Source organism: Periophthalmus magnuspinnatus, chromosome 16, assembly GCF_009829125.3.
Source record: "Periophthalmus magnuspinnatus isolate fPerMag1 chromosome 16, fPerMag1.2.pri, whole genome shotgun sequence".
Classification (NCBI taxonomy): domain Eukaryota; kingdom Metazoa; phylum Chordata; class Actinopteri; order Gobiiformes; family Gobiidae; genus Periophthalmus; species Periophthalmus magnuspinnatus.
The window spans coordinates 7,111,049-7,129,650 of NC_047141.1; the positions used below are offsets into that span (position 1 = coordinate 7,111,049).

General features: G+C 42.1%; 1 protein-coding gene across 2 annotated transcripts in view; it reads right to left on the minus strand.

The window, feature by feature from the left end:
• Positions 1 to 3,102: 3,102 nt before the first annotated feature.
• The window catches only part of znf385d (zinc finger protein 385D), a 152,811-nt gene continuing 137,311 nt past the window's right edge, over positions 3,103 to 18,602 (minus strand). For both annotated transcript variants that reach the window (XM_033981402.2, XM_055227589.1), the window contains 2 exons: positions 12,478 to 12,579; positions 3,103 to 3,921 (listed from right to left, as the gene is read on the minus strand). In XM_033981402.2, coding sequence (XP_033837293.2) covers positions 3,679 to 3,921; positions 12,478 to 12,579 — 345 coding nt within the window. In that variant the 3' untranslated portion in view covers positions 3,103 to 3,678. The remainder of the gene's footprint in view (positions 3,922 to 12,477; positions 12,580 to 18,602) is intronic.

The window sequence follows — 18,602 nt, forward strand, 5'->3', positions numbered from 1 at the left end:
AATACAAAATGTCTCTGTGTGTTTATTTAAATGCTGGATTTTATATGAGATGCAATGCCAAATCTTCTCTACGGTTGTATTTATAAGTACCATCTTCAAGGAGGTGCCAGGTGAAAAGGGTCAATAGTAAATAACACATTTATATACCCCAAAAAAAAAAAACATCTCACACCAGCCTGTAGTCTGTGTAGAAGGGGCACTGACACTGCATAGTTCTGGTTAGTCTTAAGTCTTTATTGCCGAAGGTTTAGGTCCATGGGCTGCAGGGTTTTTCCAGCGTCAGGGACAGAGGAGGTAGCCTGGGTAGCCATACTTCTTTCTCATGGTAATGTACAGAATCTGAAGTCGGACTGGTACAGCTCAGAAGAAGTACTAGCAATCAAAATGGTAACTGTCTCAACTGTGCTAATCTAATCTAAACGACCTGGACATGAAGGGCTGGGCAATATATGACCAAAAAAAAAAAAAAAAAACTTTTTTTTTTTCTTTTTTTTTTCATGGATTGTTACATCAGAGGTAAAAAATCAGATGTGTACAAAAGAAATTTAAAGATAAAAAAATATGGGTTTTTTGTGGTTTTTTTTGCGTCACGTTGATCAATCACAGTGTTTTTATTTTATTTTAATTTGTCTAATTAAAAACAAATCAACATTTTTTTTTTTTTTTTTTTTTTTTTATTTCTTCCTCCAAAGTCTTCCCTCTGCTCCAAACCACACGCTTTTACTGACAGAGGATTGGCTGTGGACCTCCCCATTAAAAACACACAAGATGATCACTGACCTCTTATTTTCTTTTTTGTCAGACAACTTATTAGAGAGATGTATTTGCCTTGACATGTTTGGGCTGCTAGCTACGAGACAGAACTGTTAGTGATGTAGGAGCGTTCTTTCTGTCACACACAGCCTTCGCCACTAAGACTGGTGACAGTTCTCTGGAGGGCTCACAGCTAGCAAAAGAAAAACAAAATAACAAGCTTTAGTGGAAAACTGAATCAACCTTTTTGCTACTAAACTCTTTACACGCTGTTGTAATCACATAATCCACTTTTCCTAGTAATTTATTGGCTATTTTAGTGCAGACTAGGTACATTTGCAGCTTTGGGTTCAAAAATTGAGTGTGTGCTGTGTCCAGCGGCGGCCCCTGCAGTTTCAAGTGCTATGTGACATCGCATATGACTGTCCTGATTAGAGCCAGGTGTTTCTAACTACAAACAGCTGGCTGCAGGGGCGGAGTTTGAAGTGTGGATACCTGTTAGACCTATCACACTGTTCCTTATACATCCAGACCCCGCCCCGTGCTCCCTCCTCACTCTCAGAATCATTTTTATCGCCATTGTCAGTGATTCATTCAATTCATTAACTAGGAATAAACTTTGACGTTATGGAGCGACATTAAACAAACTATGAATAAACTATGTCATAATATAAACTATGACAAAATAAAAATGAAGATGTGCATTAAAAGAAGGTAAAACGTGGGCAGTACCTGGACCACTCCCTTTAGTTCTCCAGGTACTGCCCCAGTTAGCAGCTGTTTGAAACGTGAATGTAGGAGGAGTTTAAGTCTTTAATCCCACTTCAACTATTGTAATTTAAAGACAAGGTCAACGTTACAAAAGTCTCGATCTCGGTTAAAATTCATTTGATCGCATAGCTCTACTAAAATGCCCTTTTCTCTGCTACTAGAAATGCAAAAGAAACGGAAATAAAATGGATAGGTACATAATGTTGGAATGACATTCAAACCAATCAGTACCAAACTACTTTATCTGTTGTAAAGCCTGGGACACAGTCAAATCCAATCAGCTTTTCAAATGGAGGACAGGGGCCAATTTAATTTATTTTAAAAAGAGTCAGAGCAACCTTTTATGGCACACCTGGCAAATCATAGAAAATAATCATTCACCTGAAATTTGTCAGTTTTTTAATTTCATGTGGATATGCCCAGTAATCATTTTTCAGATTACACGTATTATGCAAAATTGATGTTTTTGAGCTTTAAACCTTGTTATAACATTGCTATTTTTGCTTCACTCACACTTGTTTCATTGAGCACTCAGAAATAACGGTTTCAATTTTCCCAGGATTGTTACGTCATAGGTAAAAATTCATAGACGTACAGTACAGTTTTAAAGAACACATATTGTGCTTGTGCCTGCTCTATAGTTATAATCTATGACACATGTGGATCATTATAATTTGCACATTTAAAATCGCAATATTCATCTTAAATTACTTAATAAAAGAAACAAGTACATTGACTTCCGTGTTACAAAACTGTGGTGCCCAATGGGAGCGGCTAATTCGTTCTGAGTTCTTCCTCCATCAAACTAGTCCATTACACCTTCATGCTTATGTTAGCATACTGACCACTTTGCGTAAATAGCTAACTTTACTATAGCTCATGGGCAACATAATGTGTAGTCTCTATAAATAAGCATTTTAAGTTCTAAAACATGAGATGGTGAAGGAAAAGTACTCAATAGTATGTTTAAAGGCCAATAACAACACAAATGATGCATAATATGTGCCCTTTAAACAAAACATTTGCGTTTTGACTGACTAACAGCAAATTCTACCATTGTGTCATCATGCAAATTCCCTAAAAAAAAAGGAAAAATGGCGCCATCTGGTTGGATAAACTGGGTAATGCCGCAAATGGTGGTCCTTCAGGTCTGGTTCCTAGCATCAGCACAGTTCTTCCAGACCACCACTCAAGTAAATCATGCATCCATCATTATGTAAGCGTGTTATTTGATGTGAGGATTTGGCATTAGTCCAGTAATTGTTTTTAGTTGATGTTGTTTACTAATTCTATTTTTGCACATTTGTAGAGAACCATGGATTGCTTCAGATTAAAGGTCCTATATTACATAAAGTTGACTCTTGAGAGTTTTTAGCCATGTTATAATGTTGTTACCTCATCAAAAACATACCTGGAGTTGTGTTTTGTTTCATTCACACATGTTTGAAAAATCCTGGTTTATTAGTCTGTCTACATCTCCAAAGCTCCAAATGCTCTGTTCCACCTTGTGATGTCATGTAGTAGTAGTTTTGAAATTAGGAGATACTTTTTTTTTTTTCTTTTTTTTTTTTTTTTTTTTTTTTTTTACCTTAGTTCAGTAGAGATTGGGAATTCCAGAGCTGAATTCATACAAATTATTCTAGTGAAGGTGTATGGAATTTAGAAACACAGTGGAGCACTTCCTGTATTACCACATGACATCACAAGGTGGAAGAGAGTGTTTTCTGTCTGAGAGAAGTTGTTGTTAAATGTGTGAATGAAACAAAACACAACTCCAGATATGTTTGTGATGAGGAAACAACATTAAAACATAGATCATAAAGTAGCATAAGCCTTTCAAACCATTAAACTGATCTTATGAGTTACATCATTATTTCAAACCTTATATCAGCAAAGTTATTGTGGTGTACTATTCCAACAACTAAACAAAATCTTCAATAGCTGCCGTCCACCAACCTTCAGCATTTACCCCTCACCCTGGTGTGGCGTGAACGCAGCCTACACTAGGAGAACTCAGTATGGCTACCCCGGCTGCACAGGGGACTCCATGGAGCAAAGTGCATGATGCAGGAGCTTTACACTGGGTGAAGGTAGCAGAGAGCCTGGCTTCTGATGCATAGAAGGGTCCCCGGACAGTGCCGCTGGGGGCCGGGGTCAGTAGGGTGCGAAGAGGACCTGTGGGTGGGACGTCCTGACTGGGCCCGGGGCGGGTCGTAGCAGCGAAGCGGGGATTGGCTGGGGCTGGAAGAGGGCGGGGTTAGGGGTGGGGCTCACTCCAGTCGTACTCCGGTGAGGGAAAGTGTTGCCCATGGCGACGGCTGCGGCGACGGCGGCCAGGTGCGCCGGGAGGATCTGTGAACTGAGTGGCTGGAGGTCCTTCCCCAGAGGCAACTTGACCTGTGAGAAAAGTAATAAATGCAGTTAATACAAATCCAGTGTATTTGGTTTTTAGTATCAAAGTCAGGCATGTAAGTACTACAGGGACTCTCCGTGTAGACCCTCAGTCGTCCAGGTCCGATCCATAGCAAGCAAAGAAGTTAAATCTGTCAACTGGACAAATCTTGTAAGAGTGAAGAAGTTTCGCTGCTCATCCAAGCCGCTTCTTCAGTTCTGAAACGTCTTCACTCTTACAAGATTTGTCCAGTTGACAGATTTAACTTCTTTGATTGCTATACTACAGGTACTACACGTACTATGGGTGCATGTACACTTGCACATAAATGTTTTTTTTCTTCATAATAAACCATCACATTGATTCAAAACAGCTTAGTAATAGAACAGGTCCAAAAACTTCCTGTTCAAAACTACAGAACTGATAAACCCCTCCTCTTCATAGTGAAATGTCATCGTTGCAAACAGCAGATTTTCTTTTATTGTTGAAAAATGTGTATGTATTTGAATCCTACAAGTATGACCCTGAGAGTGAAAGTTTTGAAAAATTCCAAGGAAGAACAAAGACGTGGGCACAGGTAGGAGGTAGGTGAAAACAGAAATGGTCAAAGCCCCTCATCTACTCTGCTGGGGCGGCTCCTCGATCGGGCAGGGGAGGCTCATTAGTCGGAGGTGAGACACCTGGTTCCTCTGTTTAGACAGAGCTCACACCTCTGACTCTGAGTCACAATGGCACATACATTACTCACACATGTACGTCACATACACCTCACATACTCACACCTCACACCTGTTATTATTGTCTGCATTCAGTATTGTTTTACAATAGACTCTTTAATGGGCCAGTACCTTTGTCTGTCTCCTCTCATCTTTGTCATGGCCCATGGGCCAGCCTGTGACAATAGGTTTACTAAAAATGCATGATCAAAACACAACTCTGACTAAACTAATGATGAGAGAGCAGTGTTATAACATGGTCAAAAGCTCATAAGTGGATTTGACATGACCCCTTTAAATGTTCTGCAAATACTCAAGAGGCCGCTCCAGGACAGGGCATCACATTTGGACCTGTAACTAGAAACAGTGGTCTCCTTTATAAAACCTCGAACGGTGAAATGGGCGGATATATATCTGGGATGTGACCAAAAGGAGGCGCTCTTCATGATGTATCAATACTGAGTGCATGTAAAGCTGTGCCCTTTCAAAGTTTGAAACTTATCCCAAGTTATTATGAGCTTATACTTTTTGACACTGAATCAGTTGATTAGGCTTTATGTCCTAAAACATCCTTATAGGGTAAAGGCTGCTTTATGATCCAGTTTTAGTGTATAAATAGATCTGTGTGTTCCAAGCGTAGTAACTGTCACTGCATTTATGCCTCCAAACTTTTGTAATGTAAAGCTGCATTCTCTTTAACAACCAACAGAGGGCGGACAAAGTCAGTCAGAGAATTAACCAAAATGGACGAAATAGAGCAACAAATAAACAAACATGGAGGTGCCACAGCTGTTTTTAGAGTGGATCTGTGGGAAAAGAGTCAAGAAAGTGAGGTGAGGGAAGCATTTATTTGACAATAATTTTGGGTTATAGTCACTTTTTAAAAATGAGCTGTGTTCACTACTGTCCCCAGAAGTTAGCTCATGTGCAACTCCGCTGCTAAGATTCCACATGTTCTGTAGAGACGGACCAGATTATGGACACAACACAGAGCACAGACAGAAGCCTCCATGTGTGTCTAGAACATAGAGCATGAATGAGCCTTTAGCCTAAATAACCAAGCATTTCTTGTTATGTTTTCCAATCAGCCAAAACAACATTTGTGTTTTCCGATTAGCCAAATCATTTTCTCCATTATCAAGAGTGGCCCAATAATCTCCATGGCAACTTTATAGTGACATTTCATTGTAGCGAGAAAATGGCTGTGCAACATGTCACGAGTCTTGATTTTTTCGGGCTAATCCTATGTAAGAACGCAGCAGAGGGCAGGGATAGGGGGTAAGTGAAAACAGAAATTTTCAGAGCACTTGAGCCTCAAATGTAGGACAATATAAGATCACTCAAACATGCGAGAATCAATCAAAATACAAAGAGAACGCAATTGAAGCTTATAACAGTAAATTTAACATGATATTTCCTCTGGATGAAACTTTTTTTTACTTAACCATCCATGTCAACGCACATCCTACACTACGAAGTCAGACTCCTTCCTGCCCTCCACCTCCTCCTGCTGGGGTGAAGAGGTCACTGCAGTTTAATCTAGTGCATCTGTAATGGAGAAGCTATGGTCTCCGGCAGCACCAGTCACGCCGCATCACTCCCCCAATCTGTGTACAGCGCCCCCTGGGGACACATCCTTTACCCTGCGCACATCAGCCCGCCTCTGTCCGTTAACTGGAGCAATGACGGGTTACAGAAAAGCCATTTGCCCCTGACGGTTAGCACGGCGCCTCCGCACGGTTAGCTGACGGATGGCGCTTTAGCTGGAGATAAAAATTCTCCTTTATCTGGTGCACATTAAATCAACATAAATCGGGCGCGTTCCCTGCTACGTGGCGCCGAGGCAGCAGCTGGGGTCATTAGTCTGGGAGCGGAGAAGAATGAGCACGCCATTTTCAAGGAACGCTAAGGGGAAGAGGGGAGCGGCGCGGCTAGTGCTGTTTCTATAGTCTCAAACGGTACAAAGGGAAGACAGCTTGGTTTGAGAAGAACATATTTATCTTAAGGCGGGTAAATAGACTGATGGTGGCGCTGGGCGGGAGATCAGAGGAGGAGGGTGAGACCACTATGGGGGGCCTTACGGGGGACATATTTATTTGAGATGGAGTATTTTACTTCTGTGGGGTATTAAATGCAAACACATACACTATATAAATAGACATACGCTTTATTTTCTCATGGTCTGACATGAAATCAGACTTAACTTTCCCTGTTTTAGGCCAATTAGGATTGCCAAAATGATTATGCTTCCTACATAAAAGCACAGCCAGACTGGATTGTATTAGACTGGAATGGGCAACACTCTCACAACATCTTGGGGGTTCATGTCTCCAGGTGTTGGGTCCTGTGCCGATGGTCAATAAACTCAGCTTCATGCCTCTAGTTCTACAACTAGTAGCTATGAACTTCAACGGCCACATCAAATCAATAAAATCTGCAGCTTTTTACCATCTAAAAAACTTTGCAAAAATCAAAGGTATGCTGTCAAAACCAGACTTAGAGAGACTTATCCATGCATTTGTCTCCAGTAGGTTAGACGACTGTAACGGCCTGCTCAATGGCCTCTACAAACATGTGTTAAAACAGCTGCAGTACATCCAGAACGCTGCTGCTCGGGTCCTGACTAGAACCAGGAAGTACTTCACACATGTGTCCTGTGCTCAGGTCTCTGGCTCCTGTGGCTCAGAGAATAGACTTTAGAGCAGCTCTGCTTGTGAACAAGTCTCTCCATGGACCAGCACCAAAGAACATCTCATATGAACCATCTCCCACTCTGAGGACTTCAGGGACCGGCCTCCTGCTGGTGCTCAGAGTCAGGACTAAACATTCAGTTTTATGCAGCTAAAACCTGGAACAGTCTTCCTGAAGATGTGAGACAGGCCTCTACTTTGACAATGTTTAAATCCAGGCTCAAAACAGTTCTGTTTAGCTGTGCATACGACTGAAAGGTTTTTATTCTACACTTTTATGTTTTAATGTTAATGTTATGATGATTAGTTGTGACTATTTATGTTTTGATTTGTGTGATTTTAATGTCCTTCTTATTCTGTAAAGCACTTTGAATTACTTTGTGGACAAATTGTGCTATGCAAATAAACCTGACTTGCCTATTAACTCTGCAAAATGGTGCAGTGATGATATTTGTGTTTTCCTGTATCTTTACTGTTTGTTTATAGAATGACTCTTGGGTCTGTACTGGTTTGGCCCATGTGGTTAAACAGTATATTATATGGGACATGCATGAATCCGACTAACTGGAGTGATAAGTTGGATCAAATATCTGTTAGTCTATTTGTTCTCCAAGACATTTATATTCAGTCACAAACAAAAATGTCTCGTTATTTGCCATGTTGGATCTGCAGAAGAATATGGCAGAAACCGTTTCATTGGCATTAAGTTTTAAGCAGCTCTGATTTAGCCAGTTTATGACATGGATCATGGACTCTGGTAGTTCATCTGCAGCTTGTGTATGCATAAACAGTCGTACCATCTGCATGTGAATGTGAATGGACACATTAAGGACCTTTGTGGGACACCCAGTAGCCAGACAGATTTGCATTTTTTACTTTTTAGCACTTGTTTAAAGGATACGACAAACTAAGTAAATCTACAAGCTGTTTAAGTGCGGATAAAACAGCTTCAAGAGGTTTAATGATAAGAACACACATCCCTGGTTAGAATGCATGGACTTTAAAAACACAGAGCACGTCCTGAAAAAGAACCTAATGGACACATAATATGTAAAATTGACTTTTTCTGAGGTTTTATTCATGTTTCGAGGTCTCATAAACACTCCGTTTCAAATTTCCTGGATTTGTGGTGTCATCTATTTTGTGAAGTGCATCAGTCCCTCCTGCAGCAAAACAACTCCACAACATGATGGTGCCACCCCCGTATTTAACAGCTGGGATTGTGTTCTCAGGCTTGCAAGCTTCACCCTTTTTCCTCCTAAAATGTCCAAAACCACAGTTCTCTTCCTGATATCTTGGCTGATTTCTTTTGACTTTCCTTGATGTTACACAAAGAAGCAGTGTGTTTCAGATGTGCCTGTAAATGCATCCGCAGGTGTGTCTCTAATGAGCTGACGCTGAAGAAAGTAATGAAGAATTGTCTAAAAAAAAATCCTTCTCTCATTATTCTGGCATTTAGCAAATAGAAATTATTTTGGTAATCCTAATTGACCTAAAACAGGAAACGTTTAGTCTGATTTCTTGTCCAACAGTGAGAAAAAAAAGCGGATGTGTCTTTTTATATAGTGTCTGTAAAGTCTGGTTTCAACTGTATGTCATCAATACTGAAAATTCTATCCACAATTTACACACAAGGAAGGCAATTTAAACAAAAAAATAAATACAGGTGTCATTTATTTTACTATAACTATTATATTATTTCCATAAAACAGGTAACAGTTACAGAATTACCCCTATGTATGTCTCATCTGCTCCAACCAGTAAGTCAAATTATAAACTTAACCAAAATTCTAAGAAAAAATAGATAAGATGTTTAGTAAAATGAATTAAAAGAAAGTTGTATGTTGACTAAGTTGTATGTTGAGTAGTCTATATTCATATTTCTCCATTAACACAAGATTCTGTTTAACTGTCAGTGGACACAAGGTTGAGCACTATCCTCTCGGGCTCCATTCACCTTAACTGCCTCTGAGTGAGTGTAGAAATAACTCACGGCTGACATTTGAAGACGTGAATGGTTTTTGACCGGAGTCGGCGTTTGACCACAGGGGGCGCGATCGGAGCGGGTCGATGAAAAAATCTGCTTTTCAAATGGAATCATCTGCTCTGGAGGTTTTAATAAAGGCGCTGATGGGATCATAAAAGATGACATTTAGCTGGGAGGGGGTGAGAGAGTGGAGGAGGGGAGCGAGAGAGTGGAGGAGGGGAGTGAGAGAGTGGAGGAGGGGAGTGAGAGAGTGGGGAGAGTGGAGGAGGGGAGTGAGGGAGTGGAGGAGGGGAGTGAGAGAGGGGAGCGAGAGAGTGGAGAGTGAGGAGGGGAGCGAGAGAGGGGAGAGTGGAGAGGGGAGTGAGAGAGGGGAGAGTGAGGAGCAGAGGAGGAGAGTGAGAGAGGGGAGAGTGGAGCGAGAGAGGGGAGTGAGGAGCAGAGGAGGGGAGTGAGAGAGTGGAGAGTGGGGAGGGGAGTGAGAGAGGGGAGGAGCGGAGTGAGAGAGTGGGGAGAGTGGAGGAGGGGAGTGAGGGAGGGGAGAGTGGAGAGTGAGAGAGGGGAGAGTGGAGGAGGGGAGTGAGAGAGTGGGGAGAGTGGAGGAGGGGAGTGAGAGAGGGGAGAGTGGAGGAGGGGAGTGAGAGAGGGGAGAGTGGGGAGGGGAGTGAGAGAGTGGGGAGTAGAGGAGGGGAGTGAGAGAGTGGGGAGTGGAGGAGGGGAGTGAGAGAGTGGGGAGTGGAGGAGGGGAGTGAGAGAGTGGAGGAGGGGAGTGAGAGAGTGGAGGAGGGGAGTGAGAGAGTGGGGAGAGTGGAGGAGGGGAGTGAGGGAGTGGAGGAGGGGAGTGAGAGAGGGGAGCGAGAGAGCGGAGAGTGAGGAGGGGAGCGAGAGAGGGGAGAGTGGAGAGGGGAGTGAGAGAGGGGAGAGTGAGGAGCAGAGGAGGAGAGTGAGAGAGGGGAGAGTGGAGCGAGAGAGGGGAGTGAGGAGCAGAGGAGGGGAGTGAGAGAGTGGAGAGTGGGGAGGGGAGTGAGAGAGGGGAGGAGCGGAGTGAGAGAGTGGGGAGAGTGGAGGAGGGGAGTGAGGGAGGGGAGAGTGGAGAGTGAGAGAGGGGAGAGTGGAGGAGGGGAGTGAGAGAGTGGGGAGAGTGGAGGAGGGGAGTGAGAGAGGGGAGAGTGGAGGAGGGGAGTGAGAGAGGGGAGAGTGGGGAGGGGAGTGAGAGAGTGGGGAGTAGAGGAGGGGAGTGAGAGAGTGGGGAGTGGAGGAGGGGAGTGAGAGAGTGGGGAGTGGAGGAGGGGAGTGAGAGAGCGGGGAGTGAGGGAGGGGAGAGTGGGGAGGGGAGTGAGAGAGGGAGAGCAGGGAGGGGAGTGAGAGAGGGGAGAGCGGGGAGGGGAGTGAGAGAGTGAAGAGTGGAGGAGGGGAGTGAGAGAGTGAAGAGTGGAGGAGGGGAGTGAGAGAGTCGGGAGTGGAGGAGGGGAGTGAGAGAGTGAAGAGTGGAGGAGGGGAATGAGAGAGTGGGGAGCATGAGCAGGGAGTGAGAGAATGGGGAGCGTGGGAGGAGAGAGAGAGAGTGGGGAGCATGGGATAAGAGTGAGAGAATGGAGAGCAAGGGAAGGGAGCAAGAGAGTGGGGAGCAAGGAGCGTGGGAGGGGAGTGAGAGAATGGGGAGCAGGGGAAGGGAGTGAGATAGTGCGGAGCATGGAGCAGGAGAGGGGAGTGAGAGAGAGGAGAGCTGGGAGCATGGTGGGTCAAACACTGTTCAAAGGGTAAAGACAGAATAGTAATATGTTCCAATGGTGTTTCCCTCATTATGAACTTTCTCAAACATGTGTGAATGAAACAAAACACAACTTCAGGTCTGTTTCTGAAGATGCAGCAACATTGTAATATGACTTAAAGCTCACAAGAGTCAATTTTGTGTAATATGGGACCTTTAAAAATACACTCCGTACATTTTTAGACGGGGAGTCTGCCACCTGCTTGTTTACACGGAGATCTTACTTAAAATACCTTGATAACCTTGATGGCTTCTCTCCATAGATCTTGTAACTTGGCCAAGTGGCTCATAGGCTTATTTGATGCCGTACTCTTGAAAATTATATATTTCAAGGACCTGCAAAACTGGATACTTTAGTGCCACTAACGCACTTTAATAATGTGGTGATAAACGTTTATACTCACACCAGCTCCAGTTTTTAATATTTTAAATGGACCTATGTACTTGCTGTTAGTTTTTTGTGTATATTTTTCTGTATCTGAACAGGGCGCCCATGAAAAGTAGAGTCTGAGTGTCTGACATTGGCCTCACCGTGTAGGAATAAAGATAATAACATAAAAGCGGTAACATCTTCCATGCAGACTAGCACGTAGCCCCCACCAGAAAAGCCTGACACAATAACACATTTTGAAGTGCGATATTTTGCTGAAGAAAATATAGACAATAAACGACAATATTGAAACTAATTTAGGCTGCTGACACAACAACCCAAGAGCAGATTTAAACCAAAAAACTATTGTAAATCTAGAATAACAGCAGAATGCAACACTTTAGTTTAAATTTGCATCTGTAATAAGTCAAAGAAGTTATTTATTCAACGTTTTATGGCTTAAATCTCATCATATAGTCAAAAATAACCAAAAAAATTCACAGTAATGCAAAGAAAAAGTACACATGATAAATCCTGACCCTCCAAAAATATCATTCCAGCTTCCATATATAGAATGATAAGTCAATATACTGTAGTACTGTATTTTCCGGACTATAAGTTGCACTTTTTTTCATAGATCCAGGGGGTGCGACTTATACTCAGATGCGACTTATATGTGAAATATGTTTGTTTTTTTCTTCATTATTATGCATTTTTTGGTTGGTGCGACTTATACACCAGGAAATACATTAATTATCATGACAGAGCTAATAGCGCCCCTTTAAAATTTGCTGGTGAAGTTGGACTTTAATAAAATTTTGCCCTTTATCAGTGACAATAGAAAAGTGAGAGTGGAATAGTCCAACAGAATTAAAAGACACTCCATTTCACACCAGTGGTTCTGTGTAAAGTGTGTAACGTAATAACTTTTAAAACATATTTTCGTGAGTCTCCTCTTGGATCTCTTGGATTACTTCTACATTGTGCGTGCATAGGGAGGTGTTGCGGGTACTCTCCGTGTGTTACTCACCGGGGGCTTGCTCTGGCCCTTGGTAGGCTTGCTGTAGGGGCTGTACTTGGGCTTGGCTGGTTTACCTGCCGCTCGGTCCTTGTGACGCCGGCTGCTGATGTGCTGAAACAGAACACAGACGCACGGGTAAATATAGACCGTAATGTACCGCTGTGGCACAACAGGAGATCTGATATAGACACAGATATCGAAGGAGCATTGTCCTCACAACACCTTGACGCTGCTGTGAATGTTTAGTTTTAAAGCCGACGTACCTGACTTTTACTTTTAAAGAGAATACACTATGTAGAATGGACTCTCGTGAGATTTAAGTCATGTTATAATGGCTGTTATCTCATCAAAAGAAGAAAAAAAAATACCTGGAGTCGTGTTTTGTTTCATTCATACATGTTTGAGGAACCTTTTATTATAAATCTGTCTCAGTGATGGAATGTACCAAAGTAAAACTAGTAAAATACTGTACTTAATTAGAATGTTTAGGTATCTGTACTTTACTTGAGTTGATTTTACAGTGAATACTTTCTACTTTTACTTCACTACATTTGAGAGCAGTATCTGTACTTTCTACTCCACTACATTTTTGAACAGGACTGAAAAGTAAAAAGTACTTTTCATATGATTTGAGGGGTTATTTTTACCATGTTCGTGGAAATATCCTGAATCAAGTTTTCGAGTTCAGGCTTCGGCTTTGAGCAAAACAAAAATAAATACGCAAAATTCATGAAAAAAAATTAAGACACTGATTTATATTGCTACAGTTGGCCAAAATATTTGTCATTTGTAATCAATATCACTACATTTAACACTAACAAATGAACAACATTAGTGTGAAATACATTACTTTTTACTCGTAAGTTACTTTTTTTTAAACAGGTACTTAAATACTTTTAGTTAAGTAGATTTTTTCATGTGATACTTTTACTTTTACCTGAGTAACTTTTTACCTCTGTATCTTTTTTTTTTTTTTTTTTTTTTTTTTTACTTAAGTAACAAAATCGAGTACTTCCTCCGCCACTGGTTTATCTAAATCTCAAAGCTCACAATGCTCTGTTCCACCTTGTGATGTCATGCAGTGGTAGTTTTCAAGTTAACAGCTACATTTTATCTTTTCTTTACTAGAGCTTGGCAATTCCAATAATCCAAATGATTCTAGTGAAGATGTATTAAGTTTAAAAACACAGTGGAGCGCTTCCTGTATCAACACTTAATGACATCACAAGGTGGAACAGACAAAAACTCAGCCTAAATATGCAGGGTTTGTGTGTTAAACATGTGGGAATGAAACAAAACACAACTCCAGGTCTGTTTTTAATGAGGAAACATTATAAAATAGATCAGAAAATAGCGTAATATGGGCCCTTTAAAATGTGGGGGAAAATAAACAGAGCTAGTTAACTTTAAGCAGCCAGAGTGAAGCTAACAGTGCACTTCCTTGTTCTCGAGGATGGAACTGATAATGGTTGCTGTCCGTAGTTGGACGGCACAATGATTGACAGAAGAGAGAGTGCATCTAAGAGACAGGCTTGAGAGGTGATTGGTTGAGACACAAAAGTAAGCTGGCTGTGATTGGCTGATGCTGAATTCATGTGTCAAGTTAAACCGATAGCTACAAGTCAGACTGTAAATATAACTGGACATACGGTAGCCTGCTAGCTGCCAAATAGGAAGGCGTGAAGTCTGTCCATCAAGATCCAGTTCCAAATGACTTCTATTGAAAAATCGTGGCCTCTCTCTCGGTAACTGCTGCTGTCAGGCTCATCGTTCTGACCTTAAAATGTTTTAAACCCGCTCTACATGATCACAGTTTTCTTCTTAAATTAATCAATCAGGTGCTTTCTTTCGTCGAGGTCAGCTTCAGCTATCGATGCAGGTGGGAAAGGACGAGTAACTTCAACAACCTTGCCCTGGATTGGCTCTTTGGTTGCTATGAAACACTGGTTGCAAAGTAGCTGCTATAACTGCTAGCCTCGATTTGCTTCAGTTTCAACCCAACACTATGGCTTCCCTACATTCACTCATATATACAGGCTATGATCCCTGTACAGATACGTGGCTTTCTATGGGAAGGGTGGAAAAGTAGAATCAGTTTTTAAATTTGGTTATGGATTTTACTTTTATAACCACAGACTGAATATATAAATGGACATAGCTAACACACTAGCTACCGCATTCCAAATACGAAGTGAGCCCCTCTCTCTGTAACTGCTGCTGTTTTTATTTCGCTATTTCCGTCAGCGTTAGCAACAGCTCGACAGCTTCATTGCTAAGCGCACGCCCCCTGCCAAATTAGTGATCCAAGCGGGACGGGGCGTTATCTTCAACACCCTCGCTCCTGATTGGCTCTTTGGGTTTGTACTCAGATTTCCAAATATGGTCTCTCTTCCAGATTAGCCAGCGTAACTTCTAGCCTCGATTGGTTTTATTTGGTTGCAACCGGACGCTGTGGGTGACGTCACACTCCCTCAGTCCGCTTCTATTATAGTCTATGGTTATGTCACCGGTCACTGTCACTTTAAACAACTGTAATGAACCAACTTGCATTATACCAGGTTTTGCATTGTTGTTCGGCCCAAATAAAAGTGATTCTGTTCCTGATGGGGTCACTTGACATTTCCGTCCCGGTGATGGAAGGGGAGTACATTTGGCTGCAGGCGTCACACTGTTTTGTTCAGATACTTTAGGACTTGGGCTCGGAGTAGTTGTAAAGTTGCTTCGGTTGTGTTTTTCTGACCGATCTATGACGCGTTCTGGGTGTCTGCTAGCTTAGCCGCCGGCGAGGTGTCTTTTCTTTGGAGGTACAATATGAGCAGAGACAAACAAAGCAGAAAGGACAGCACTATAAATACACCTGTCCTCCAGCTGACAGCACATAGCAGAAAAGGCAGGCGAAGGAACCAGGCCAAGTGTAAGGACAGCGAGGGAGTGGGGCCATACGGCAAACGAGAAGAACAGACGCGACTTTTACGTTGCCCTCTCTTTTGTGTTAGATGCTTATACAGATCTAAACTACAAGGCTAGCAATTCTTTATGCAGAATAAGACAGGACATTTTGTTTTTTTTGTGAAGGAAATGATTGTACTTGAAAACTGCAGCCTTTGCGATTTGCTAATTCCGTTTATTCAAATGGCGATTTTTGTTCGATCATAATTAACCTTGCCGCCCTAGTGGCCGGTATAATTTTAGCAGTGTGGGTGGAATATTTTGCCCAAGGACACAAAGGCAGAATGACAGAGATCAGGTTGTATCTAGATTGACAGTGCTACATTCTTGGTTCTTGACACTCTGCACCACTCGTGACATGATATGACATTTGAAATTCTCCACTAAAGGCAGGGGGAGCTCGGATACTACAATCAATCAATCAAAATCACTTTGTTTGTCCCCGAGGGCCAATTTAAGCACATAGAGCAGTAAAATACCATAATAAAAGAAAGGTCAAACAAAAGTCTCAGTGCAGCTAAACCGGTATCAGATCCACTGTCAGGGCAGTTTGAGGAGAGTAGCAGCCCTCAGGACAAAAGTGCCCCTACTCTATATCCTCTGTGTCGTGCAGCGCGAGCATCACAGCAGTGTCCTCCAGGGGGAGCCAGGTGAACTCTGCAGACACAACAGGAAAGCCTCTCATGAACCTCTCCGAAGTGTTTCCTCTGGTATGCCTTCTGCCATATTTGATGTAGAAATCCTGTTGCATTGTTAGGAAAAGTCTGTAGCATTTCAAAGCTAGCTGGCTAACATAGCTATCTCCAAGTAGGGTCGCCATGGATACTGCTCAAATCACACAATCCAATAGTCCTTAACTTCCGTCCTTTGAACTGTACAAGCTGCACTCAGTTGGTAAAAATCCCAAACTACCACAGAGAGGTTTCAGAATCTGCTGAAGCCAGGAAATCCAGTCCAACTAAGGGTCAAAATAACCAGACTCCATCACTGTAGCTGTTGGTCCTCATCATGCAGATTGTATTATGATTAGCTGATTAATGATTGGCAGCAGGCGTCAGACATGCCCACTCTTTTTGTAATCAAGAATAAGTCTGTATTACATTCAGTAAAAGCTGTATTTCATTTGAACGTGTCTACCTTGAATCTAAGGGCACAATTTGGTCATGTTTATGTCATTTAAAGTATGTCAACTAAGTCTAGCTGGTTTAAAGCTAAAAGGACTCTGATTTCAATGGTCACTACCTAAACCCAGCACCTGCAGCCAATCATGAATCAGTGCTAGTGCAACCTCTGCAGCTCAGTGAGTGAATTCTGGAGGTTCTGAGCTTTCACATGAGGCCCGTCCATAAACTGAGAATGAGAAAAACTTGTCTGTGTCCTCCATCTGCAGGTTAAGACTCTGGACACACAGGTTCAGTTGTGAATGCAGTACTCTTTTACTAAAACTGTAAGAGCGCAGCCTATATAAAGATCCTTTAAAATCAAAATCTTACATGTTTTTTTAAGCGTAAACTCCTAAATATTTCAACATCAAATACTGACGTTGCAGTTGTGAGGTTCAAAATGACTTCTTAGCACTTCTTGGGGATATTATAACAGCAGTGCAAGTGAAAATCTATACCACAACTTAAGTCAGCAGTGCTCGCCGTTTGCAAAAGCCTTTAACAAAACAGATCGTGAACCTTCCCGCTGATAATCTGCCTTTTGTCATAGTTAAGCTGATGATACAACATCCAGCGCAAAACCACAGAAAAAAACAACTGGTAGAATCACATGAACTTGAACCATAACCCTTGTATTTGCAGACGTGCTGACAGAGGGGCAAGTCTGACGACGTCTTCCCCAGCACGCGGCTCCCTCTCCTGGCTGTGAGCTCCGAGAAGCCGGGTGGGCGATTGGTCAAGGAGGATTTGGCACAGGCAAAAATGGCCGTCGTTCAAAGTGCTCTGCGATTGACCCCAAAGGCAACTCAGCAAATTATTTTTAGATACAAATCCCTGGGGTGTGAGGAGGCTAACGCTCTCCACAACAAAAGCATCAAAGCCCGCACCAGGAAATAAGATACTGCTGAGTCCGGGCAAAAACTTTGTGAAATCTTCGAAAATACGCTGTGGAAAAAAACAACATTGCATATTTGGGATTATGTTTAAAGGGCTCATGTTACGCTATTTTCTGATCTGTGTTATAATGTTAAAATCCTCATCAAAAACATACCTGGAGTTGTGTTTTCTTTCATCCACATACAAACTCTCTCTGCATATTTAGAGTTCTTCTCTCAAATGGAAAACACTCTGTTCCACCTTGTGATGTCATCATGTGGTAGTACAGGAAGTGCTTCGCTGTGTTTTTAAACTCCATACACCTTCACTAGAATTTTTGATCATTTAATCCCTGGATTTGCCCATCTCTACAGAGTAAAAAGTAAAAATGTAGCTGTTAACTTGAAAACTATCACTTCATGACATCACAAGGTGGAACTGAGCATTTGGAGCTTTGCAGATGTACACAGACGACTAATAAAAGATGTCTCAAATGTGTGACTGAAACAAAAACACAACTCCAGGTATGTTTTTGAGGAGGTAACACCATTATAACATGGCTTAGAGCTCACAAGAGTCAATTTTGCGTAGTATAGGAACTTTAAAGGAACTCTTTTTAAAATTTAGATTTTAAATTCCATAAACATCTGAGTTAAACATGTTGTGAGCGTGCATATCAAAAATCGTCGTAGGCTGTTGTTTTAGCTGTGGTGGCTCTGTGCTGAATCCTCCCCACACATTAGTGTGTTGGTGATGTTGTGTAACCTCCACTGAATCTTTGAATTTGTTTTGTTTATGACTTATGCTAATGTGATTCTCACCTAGGCTCCTGCGGGCGGAGAGCCCCCCCTTCCTTCCTCTTTCAGTGTTTTTACTCAGCGCTGTCCTAGGTCGGCCCGCTGTACTGGGAAATTCTTATGGGCTGTGATCTGTTTATGAAATGTAATTTTATGGAAGGTACTGTGATAGGCCGAGAGAGTCTCATGGGAAGATTAGAAGTAACTTATGAAACATATTTAATTAAATGTCTCAACATTATTGCCTCTGTCACTTCAATTAATCTACACCTTCGTTGCCTGTTATAATACGCAGGGCATCTTCTGTCTCTAGGCTAAGTCTGGAGAGCCGTTGTAACATTTTAAAATA